Source organism: Pipistrellus kuhlii, unplaced genomic scaffold (genome assembly GCF_014108245.1).
Source record: "Pipistrellus kuhlii isolate mPipKuh1 unplaced genomic scaffold, mPipKuh1.p scaffold_m20_p_1, whole genome shotgun sequence".
Classification (NCBI taxonomy): Eukaryota; Metazoa; Chordata; class Mammalia; order Chiroptera; family Vespertilionidae; genus Pipistrellus; species Pipistrellus kuhlii.
Genome location: NW_023425404.1, coordinates 91,752,707 through 91,763,143, shown reverse-complemented (window position 1 = coordinate 91,763,143; position 10,437 = coordinate 91,752,707). Strand labels below are relative to the sequence as shown.

The 10,437-nt window shown below is 49.3% G+C and overlaps 1 protein-coding gene across 5 annotated transcripts in view; it reads right to left on the bottom strand.

Annotated features, from left to right (window-relative positions):
• Positions 1-1,661: 1,661 nt before the first annotated feature.
• Positions 1,662-10,437, bottom strand: part of PKM (pyruvate kinase M1/2) — a 33,410-nt gene continuing 24,634 nt past the window's right edge. For 2 of the 5 annotated variants that reach the window (XM_036456981.2, XM_036456972.2), the window contains exons 7-11: positions 9,207-9,357; positions 8,846-8,998; positions 5,186-5,352; positions 3,036-3,217; positions 1,662-2,375 (exon numbers count right to left, since the gene is read on the bottom strand). In XM_036456981.2, coding sequence (XP_036312874.1) covers positions 2,269-2,375; positions 3,036-3,217; positions 5,186-5,352; positions 8,846-8,998; positions 9,207-9,357 — 760 coding nt within the window. In that variant the 3' untranslated portion in view covers positions 1,662-2,268. Of the gene's footprint in view, positions 2,376-3,035; positions 3,218-5,185; positions 5,353-5,747; positions 5,919-8,845; positions 8,999-9,206; positions 9,358-10,437 lie in introns of those variants that run through there. The other 3 variants (XM_036456991.2, XM_045587285.1, XM_045587286.1) reach the window with 3 other exon arrangements.

Sequence of the window (10,437 nt, the reverse complement as noted above, 5' to 3'; positions counted from 1 at the left end):
ACGCGGCAATGATGTAAAAAGGCTCCCGCTTCACACCCAGGCAACGTGGTGTCTGTGTGCTGTGCCTGCCTGTCAGTGAGGTTCTCCTCCTCTCCCTCCACTGCCTTCACCAAAGGTCGGTCGAAAGTGCCAGAGAAAGAAATTTTTGCCAGATGGGGGGTTTCTGCCCGATTGGGGGGTGGGGGGTTGGTGACTCATATGAAAATTCCTCTTGGGGGGGGGGGGCGTTCGGTGCTGAAATCAAAATTCTGCCAGTTGGGGGGTGGGCGGTGGTTGGGTCAGGGCTTCGGTCGGTGCTGAATTGCCCATATGGAAAATTCTGCCAGTTTTGGGGGAAAGGTGTTCGGTGCTGATATGAGAAATCAAAATTCTGCCAGGTGGGGGGCGGGGGGGGGGACTTGGACCAAGTCTCTTTGTGGAAGAATTGAGACTGACAGCATGCCGCCCCAGCCAAAAGCAGGCCCACAGTTCCCATTGAAATACTGGTAAGTGATCTGTTTATTTATAAATGTTCTTCATTTTATTTATATTGTATTTGTTACCTTTTTGCGAAATAACATATGTGCAGTGTGGGTAGGAATTAGTTCATATAGTCCGGCCCTCCAGCTCTCTGAGGGACCGTGATCTGGCCCCACTTTAAAAAGTTTGAGGACCCCTGGCGTAAGGGGTACTAACAGAGCACAAGTTTGAAACTGTTCTGGGAACTTTGGAGCAGCAGCTGTCTCAGGAGCCAGATCTCATCCTATAGCTCCCATCAGGGGCCTCTACTGCATGAAAGCCTAAGGGGAGGGCAGGGCAAGGACCACTCCAGTTTACCCACCAGGACAAGAGGAAGGGGCCCTGGTCACTGCCTTCTCATCTGATTCAAACAAGCCATAATTTCCCCAGCAGGAGCCCAAGCAGAGGCTCAGATGACGATGATTGCATCAAAGGGTCACAGGTTTGATTGTCAGAGCACATATCCAGGTTGTAGGGGAGGCAACTGATTAATGTTTTATTTTCTCTCTCTAAAAATCAATAAAGATATATTCTTGGGTGAGAATTTTTAAAATATATTTTATTTAATTTTTACAGAGGAGGGAGAGGAAGAATTAGAAACATCGATGAGAGAGAAACATCTATCAGCTGCCTCCTGTACACCCCCCACTGGGGATGTGCCCACAACCAAGGTATATGCCCTTGACTGGAATCAAACCCGGGACCTTTCAGTCCGCAGGCCGACGCTCTATCCGCTGAGCCAAACCGGTTTCGGCGGATGAGAATTTTTTTAAAAATTCCCCCAGCTGCAGTCTTGGGTATTGATTTTAGAAACATTCTTGCTTCCCAACCAGAATAGATACCAAAACCTGGGTATGTGCCCTGACCAAAATCAAGCCCCATGACACCAGTGCACAGGACAAGAATTTCAATCAATTGAACCATACCAGCCAGGGCTTCAGCTTTTACACGCCGCCTGAAGGGGGCAACCTATGCAAGTCAGCTACTAATGGTTCACCTTCTAATTCAACTCACTATGCAACTCTGCGCTGTGGAGATGGACAGGTTGCCAGGTGGCCTGAGCTGTCCAGATTTGCCACCAGGAGCCTTGAGGCTCATGCTATTATGCCCTACTCAGAGGATAGGGATCACCATCACTCCTTTCAGAAAAAAGAGGCAACAGGTGCTTTAGCTGTTGTTTATTGACATATAAGTAGGCTGTATAGCAACAGGCCTAGAGGCATCTGCAGTACTGAGGATAATAAAGGTGGAGGATGGAGTTTGTCTGCAGTGACAGCTGAGTGGAGTGAAGGAACAGAGGTGCAGTGAACAAGATGGGAGTTGGGGAGGCTAAGGAGATTAAAGAAGCAAGTGAAGGCCAGGGCCAGAGTCTGCTTAAACTGGAACCACTGCCTTCTCTAGCCAGCCATCTTCTAACCCAGGCCAGGCTTGGGAGTTCTCTGAGTGTCCATTTCTACAGGAAGTGATTGGAATGTACAGAGAAGCAGGAGCTATTGCCTTCTATGTTCAGCTTTGGAGCCTCCAGTCCTGCACCCCTGTCTGTCTTGCTTAGGTAGGGCTGTAAGATGGGCAGCCTGGGTCTAAACTATACCTTACCTGAGCAGGGTCTTAAAAATAGCTACTTTACTAAGGCCCTAATCTTCTTCCCTGGAGCCCCAGTTCATGGGTGGCACACTACAGCCCCAAGTGAGCATTGCAAGCATCGCTGGCCTAAGGGATGGGTAGGGGGAGGGGATGGGACAGGAGCTGGAAGAAGGGTTTTGGGGCCCATCACGGCACAGGCACTACACGCATGGTGTTGGTGAAGCCAGAGCCAGGACGCCACCCAGTCAGCACGATGACCACATCTCCCTTCTTGAAGAAGCCTCGGGCTTTGCCTAAAGGAAGAGAAGAGATGTGGATGAGTAAATGCCAACTCTGGCAGGTATGAACTTGGGACATTGCCCCACTCCCAGAGATAGCAAGCAGGGCTGGATGACTATTACTTCTTTATACCACAAGGTGGCCCCAGATTCAAAGCCAGGTAAAGGGGAAGAGGACAGTCCTGAGATCTCCCTATCACTCAGATGGCAGACTTGGCAGGGACCTTTGGACATCACTCATTTTATGCACCAGAGGATGGAGACCTAAGGTTAGAGCTAGCTGCTTCCTCTCATTCAATGGCACCTTACACTTACAGTGGGACAAAGGCCACATCAGTACATAATCTGTGTGTGCCACCCCACAGTGCAGAAAACCCAATAATGAGCAGATGCCAAAGAATGGACAAATCCTTTGGCTTTGGGCCATAGATTGAAAGAGTGAGGAGACAAACTGGACTGTTCAGCCTCACAACTCAAAAGCCTTCTTCCTGCCTGGGCTCAGCCCAATACTTCAAAGACGGGGATGGAGGAATCAGAGAGAACATTCCCACTGACAGTGGCCAGCCAGGTCTCTTGCACCCTAAGGTCTGCAGGTTCCCTTTCCATAGCATCCCAGAGAGCTCAGTGTGCAAGCACCTCTACCACAGGCTCCTGCCCTTGTTCCCAGTCACTCACCAACATTCATGGCCAAGTTCACCCGGAGGTCCACATCCTCAGCCCAGGCCTCCTGCACTGGGTCCTTACACACCACAGGGAAGATGCCTCGGTATAGGTGGGCCTGGCGAGCTGTCTGGTGATTACGAGTCACAGCAATGATGGGAGCACGGGGGCGGTATCTGGCCACCTGGTGAGCAGACCTGAGAGGGGATGAAGGACAGGTAGAAGATACTGTTAAATAATGTTCCAGAAGCCTCCCAGCGGCTTCAACTCCAACTCACTATGACAGCCTGAGGCGTTGGCCACTTAAACATCTACCCCCTGGGTCCCTGTGGGAATTCCCATGGCTGGGGCAGCCCCTCTTCCTGTATTTTCCACAGCATAGTTGTGAGACCCATTTGCCCTCCACCCCTCTTCATAGGTCCAGAAATCCTCCTGACCCAGAATGGTCAGTTTCACCCACTTTCCTCACATGGCCCATAGTTGGCAGAATGCCCCCTCTGAACTTTTCCATTCTGGCACAGGAAGGCAGCCCTCATCCAAGCTCACCAGTACCCATTTCTCTAGATGTCAGTAACTCCTACAAGCTAACTAGCAGGTGACTAGTACCTAACTCTTGACACCTGTAAAGAACAGGAACAGAGCCTACCAACCCCCTGGATACCTACAACACAAGCTGCCTTCCATACTGCTAGGCCCTCCAAGACCCCATGTGGCCCCCAGGTCTCCAGGTCCTGAAACAGTTCCAGTAACTGAGCTCTAAAGATTGAACCAAACCTGAGTATCTAAGTGAGGGCAAGTCCAGGAACTGGCAGTGCTGGTGTGGGAGGCTCTGCTTGGACAGGTTCCTCTGGAAGGTAGGGGCCTCTCTGAAGCCCAGTGTTGGGTACTTCCTATATACTTGCAGTTGCAGGAGTTGGAGAAGAGTGTGCAGGAGTGACTGGGCCCCAGAAGGCAAGCTATGAGGACACTCAACAGGTGTCAATGAAACTTATACCGTATTACAGCAGAGAATGCCCAGCTTAAGGCCTGCCTGGCCTCTACAAGACTTTCAAAGGGAAGCAGTTGCTGAAATCAGGACAAGCTGTGACTGAAATCCAAGATAGGAGCTCAAAATAGCCAGATAGTAAAGGTTGGACCTTTTCATAAATGTCAACCCCAATGGTTGGGGCTGATTACCCAGAACTCTCTGCTGAAGGCATCTGCAAAAATCTAATATCTGGTTAGTCCCTCCTGCTGCTTCTCAATGCATGGAGACTGCCTGTTTGCTCCTCTTCCCGGAAATCCAAGCTGTCCTGTGGGCAGGGACGAGGAGCATACCCCAAGACTGTCCAGGGGATCCTAAGTCCATGGCCAAATAGGCCCCAGCTTGGCTGGATGACAACATGGTGACTTTTCCTGGGCCAGAAATCACTTGTCTTCGAAGTTCAGAGATAGAGAGGGGCTCATGCACCAACCATCGGGCATGTCAGTGAACAGCACTAATTTTCCAAACCAAGCTTTTAAAAAGCATACAATAACTGAAAGAAGCAAAGCTGGAGGTCTGCTACTATTTTAGAAAACCAGTCTTTAAATACCAAGTAATTAATTGTCACCGAAACTAGTTTGGCTCAGTGGATAGAGTGTTGGCCTGTGGACTGAAAGGTCCTGGGTTCGATTCCGGTCTAGGGCATGTACCTTGGTTGTGGGTACATCCCCAGTAGGGGGTGTAGAGGAGGCAGTTGATCGATAATTCTCTCTCATTGATGTTTCTCTCTTCCTTTCCCTCTTCTTCTCTCTCTTCCTCTCTGTAAAAAAAAAAAAAAAAAAAAAAAAAAAAAAATCAATAAAAAAAATATATATTTTTTAAATTGTTGTAAGTCTATTTGTAGTTAAGCAGTGAAGTCTTGATGGTGTAAACTTGCTTTGAAGCCAAATGATTCCCATGCCTTTCGAGTGCTACCTAGAGTCCTTTAGAGCCCTGGGGGGGAGGGGGGGGGCTCTGCTCGTTCCTGGACCCTGGCCTGGGGGCTGAGGGAGCTCCTTCCGTTGCAGGGTCCAGGTGGCAGGCAGCAGGGTCTTACCTTGGCTCAGTGTCATCTGAGCATTGTTCAATGCACTGCTCCAGGACCCCCAAGGAAAGGTGCCACTGAGCAGGGCATTCCCAGGGAGCTGCTGCCACCTCCTACCTGCCAGACTTGGTGAGGACGATTATGGCCCCACTGCAGCACTTGAAGGAGGCCTCCACGGCGCCCACGGCGGTGGCTTCTGTGGGGTCGCTGGTAATGGGGGCCAGGCGGCGGAGTTCCTCAAATAATTGCAAGTGGTAGATGGCGGCCTCTGCCTCACGGGCAATCTAAGGGAGCAACATCCATCCAGAGGAACGAGAGGGGGACAGAGCTTTGTCAGAGCTGTGTCACAATGGGAGAGGGAGAGGAAGAGTTGCACAGACAGCTGGTGAAGGACACATCCCTCGGTGCAAAGGCCAAGGGGAACCCAATCACTGCAGGTTCTGAGCTGACCAAGAACAAGACTCACAGAAACCAGTCCTTCACCATGTGCCTGTGACACCACTTGTGCCTACCAAGCTTTGTTTCTGCCCTGCCCTGAGCTCCCTTGACTAGCTTCCTGCAGACGAAAAAAAGAGGCTCTGAGCCCAGGCCCTAGATGCAGGGCTGGACCCTGGCTGTTTTCTAGAGCAAGCTAGAGCAAGATGCTGGTTATCCTACAGAGTTACCTGCCTTTAGGGCCCTACCTGCCAGACTCCGTCAGAACTATCAAAGCTGCTGCTAAACACTTATAAGAAGCCTCCACGCTGCCCATGGCCATGGCTTCCATGAGGTCTGTGGAGTGACTTGAGCCTCGCACAAGTTCTTCAAACAGCTGGCGGTGGAACATGGCTGCCTCAGCCTCACGAGCTATCTGTAAGGTTTAGGGCAAAGAGGAGGCGAGGAAAGGGAATGAGGAGGGAAAAAATATGAAACAACAACATGGAAAGACAGAATGGGGAATTAATCAGAAGAGAAGGTAACCTTAGGTTAATTGGCTAAATCTGCCCTTCAGGCAGATGCAACGAGGCAGGGTGATACAAGCCAGTTCAGGGATATGTGAAGAATTTCCAGTCTCAACTGCTGCTGCTTCCCCTCCATCAAAGGGGAAATTGTTCCTTCCATTCTGGAAGTTATTTTGATTGGGAGTGGGGGTGGAAGGAGACAATATGGTTGCAGGTTCCAGTACCTTAGCATGGAAACATGGCCAGACTTGGCCCAGACCACTCCCTGGCAGGACTTGATCACACTGCCTCATGACACAGCTTACAAGAAGAAAACAGGCCATCCCTCCTCACATGGCTGTCTAGTTCTCCAGGGCTTCCTGCCCAGCTTCCATGTACACATGGAGCACTTGGTTTGGCATCGGACACAGGGGTGTTCCAATGGCCTCCCATGGAAACACATGAACCCGCTGGAAAATGAAAGCCATGAGGCTTAACTGTGTTCTAAGCAGGAGGGTAGAAAACTGGCAAATTTGTCAGAATGACTGAACAGCCATGTGGAGACAGAGCCTGTGGAGGCAAGTTGAACAAGACATCTGATTAAAATCTAAATGAAAGTCTTGAGAATGCCACTGAGTTATTTATAGACCATTTGCTCAGATAACACAAAAAATTAGAAAGAAAATTTAAGCTTTAGAGGATTATAATGCCATTACCAACAGCTTAGAGAATAATGGTCGAGGGAAGAATCAGTAATATTATCTCATTAATTTGACAGATATGTGGCAGGATTCACTAGTTTTCTCTCTTCAAGAATGGAATGCATGCAGCCCAAAGGACAGGGGAGAGGAGCAGAAACAGGAACTGAACCAAACCCGGTACTGTCTGGCCCCTAGTTACAGACCATTTACTGCATCAGTTAAGACACAGGAGAAAGCAGTTAACAGTTAAGAGAAGCTGTCAGCCAGTGTTAACTAGGGACATAGAAAGGACAGACCAGCACCACCTGGCCTGGACCCCATAACTTATCTTTTGAGCAGGGCCATGTAATCCGAGCCCTGCAGTTCAGCTGTCCATATGTTATAGGAAAGATTGGGGTCTGGAAAAAATGGACATGAAGTGAGAGCCCAGAGCCTGATTCTTAGTCTCTGACCTCAGTCAAGCCCCTGTGGAGACCTGGCCTTACCTCCTGTGATATTAGTGTTATGGTGCAGAACACTGGCTTTGAAGTCAGATATTGGTCAAACTCAGGCTTTATATTACTATGTACTCCTCATCTATAAATCAGATAACTTCTATATCACCCAAAGGCTATGAAGATTACATCAGTCTACACAGGGACTTACCAAACATTTATACAGTGAATATTTAATGCGAAGTCTATAATTAAACATATCCCATCTAATTCATTTTACAGATAAGGTCTAGAGACACATTAAAGTCCCTACATGTTCCATGGTTCAGTAAATCAGGTCACTCTTGTACCTGAGGCCATACATCTAAGCAAGGAAATCAGAGACTGGTAATGTGTGGAGAGGCCCATAAGTACACCAGCAGCCACCCCAGAGGTCACTAGTTCAAGGCCCACTGGCTCCTGGAGAGAGAATAGCTCAGGGTGACAAGCATCAAAACAGCAAGTTTGTCTCACAAAAGGGTGCATACTCGCTAGGGCCAAGGTACACAGACATGCCAGGGACAGGATTTCCTCATGGGGAAATCCATGAAGGATACTGAAGACAGCCGAAAGGACAATTTTTGTTAAGACGTTTCAGTTCACCACTGAAAACGTATGAAACTGTAAATGACCTCTTCTCTGGAAGCTAGTTAAACCTAATAATTGGACACAGAAAATGGGGGAAAGAAAGATACTTAGTCCAGAGGTTCTTTTTGGGAAATGCAGGAGAGGAGGTGTTGCACAAAGGGCATGGGGTCTTCTGTTGATTGAAAGGAAGTAGGAAGTTAAAGAAAACCCATTTCAAGATAAGATACAAATTCACTGAGCTACACATTATAAACACCGACCTAAGACTATTGTGGGCAATTTGTAGCATTCATTTTCTCAGGCATTGTAACCCTGATAGCTGGTTCCTATGTCAACACTTCAGTAAGCTCTAGAGCAGGAGAGAACAAGCCGTGACACACAACCAAGCAGTGGGACATGCAGAGCAGAAAAGCCTTGAAAAGCTAGTTAGCTTCCTGAACAGGGAGCGGGGGAGGGGGAAGGAGGGGAGAGAGTCTACCAGATGCTCTCACTCCAGGACCAGGCAGGATCAGCCATCCTTCCACCAGTCTTTATTTGTGAACCTGTCGCCTGTCACTTAAACCTCACTTTTTAGTCTGTGAGTGCAACAGCTCAGCACAGCAGGTCCAGCTGCAGGCACCATGCAAGGCCAGCTCACAGTCAACTCAGTGTGGACAACAGTCTCCAGTACAGGCCCCTGTGGAGGAGGCCCCTGTCTGTGGGAAGGTGGGGAATCAAATGGACACCAAAGAGGATGGCTAGGAGCAGGAGGCATTGGCCTTTTCCAGAGTAGGGTAGAAGTACTAGGTCCTCTGTGCTATCCAGAGGAAGAGGTACAGCTATCTCGATTCTTAAGCCAAGGGAAGAAGCCAGAGTGATTGGGCTGTCTTATGAAGGAGAAAACTCCAAAACAGAGGGAAACAGGAGGGAGGCTGTGGGAGGGAAGGCAGAACAGAAAAAAAACAAGACACCCCCCGCCCCACTTGTGTTGTGACTTGAAGGACAATAAAAAATGTGGGTGCAGAAGCTTAAATAAAAAGCATGGCTCTGTACAACAGCTGCCTCCACCCCAGCCTGAGCCTGAGCTGGGGAGACAGGCAGGCCCCAAGAACTCACCAGGTGCTGCATGCGCACAGCCTCCAAGGGGTAGTCCCCTTTGGCTGTCTCTCCAGACAGCATGATGCAGTCAGCTCCATCCAGGACTGCATTGGCCACATCACTGCCCTCAGCCCGGGTGGGACGGGGTTTTTTGATCATGCTCTCCAGCATCTGAGAGGAGACAGCATTAGTGAGACATGGACTGGGCTGTCTTCAGAGATGAATGACTGCAAGCTGATTCCCTGGAGAGTGTGTATGTACACAGAGCATGGCTTTGGGTAGGTGCACAGGGGAAAGAAACATGTGTGCGTGTTTGTGACGTGGGGAAGGGTCCGTGGAAGAAACAGTGAAAGCATCTGTAGTGAGAAGAGGCACATGCCTGCGTGGCACAGATGACAGGCTTCCCAGCTCGGTTGCACCGCCCGATCATCATCTTTTGAGCAAGGAAGACCTTCTCTGTAGGGATCTCAATGCCTAGATCACCACGAGCCACCATGATCCCATCACTGGCTTCCAGGATCTCATCAAACCTGATGGAAAGGTGGAAAAAGAGAGGTTATGTGGAACAGGGGTCACTGGTATGGTAATGCAAGGGAACTTTTCCTGGGATCCTCTGCCTTAGCTGTCCTTGCAGAAGAGCCACCTATGTCATCACTGATGCATGGAGGTGGGATTTCCAGCTACCTCATTCTCTATAGTGGCCCAACAGTTTAGTATGCTGGGTTTCTTCAGTACTAGTATGGCTACTTCATTAGGGACAAGGGGGGGGGGTGTGTGTGAAGTTTTCTCTCAAGTCCCTCAGGTTCATTTCTTTTCCATCTGCATCTTAGATGGCCCCTCCTGAGGTCTCTCTCTTATCTATACTCCCAAGGCAGAAAGGAAACCTAAGGCTTGCGAAAAGCTCCCAACACAAAAGTCCATGGCCTCTTCCAGCCAAGGAGCCTGAAGGTTGCTCCTGGAGGCTGCCGTCCCCACCCCCCAAACTTGCTGAAGGGAAGCAGACATATGGCTCTGCCTGGCCTGGGTCCAGGATGGCACATCCAAACTGCCTAATACAAAGGACACCTACACAAAGTCAAGGACCAAAAGGTCACAACAGTCGGTAGGGCTGCTCCTTCCATCCTCCATAAGCACATGCCTAATCCCCATAAGTAGGTCTAGGGTTTTAGGTGCATTGAGTTGTGTTTTTAGTATGAAACAAAAGAACAGATGTCACCACAGTGGCCATAATCATTTGTTGGGCACCGGGGAGGTTGTGAGCTAAGCTGCGACAATTTAAACCTAGAGGAGAACCATATGCCTCCCTCAGGAAAGCTGGTATCATGCCTGGTCACTGAGCCAGCTGCTTTCTAAGTGAACACTAGGAAGCTATAATGTTCAGTAACAACCCCAGGCCCTGAGCTTCCTTCCAAATGGCCCTTTCTTAAGGAGCCACCCTTTCCCAGCTCGGTTGATCATCATATTTTGAACAAGGAATACCTTCTCTGTAGGGATTTCAATGTTGCCTTTCCTCTGGGTGACCCCACATTCCAGCAAACACAAGTAGTACTCCTGGTTAGGCATATAGCATGATGGCTCCTGATCTTATGAACAGTAACCCTGTCCTCTCT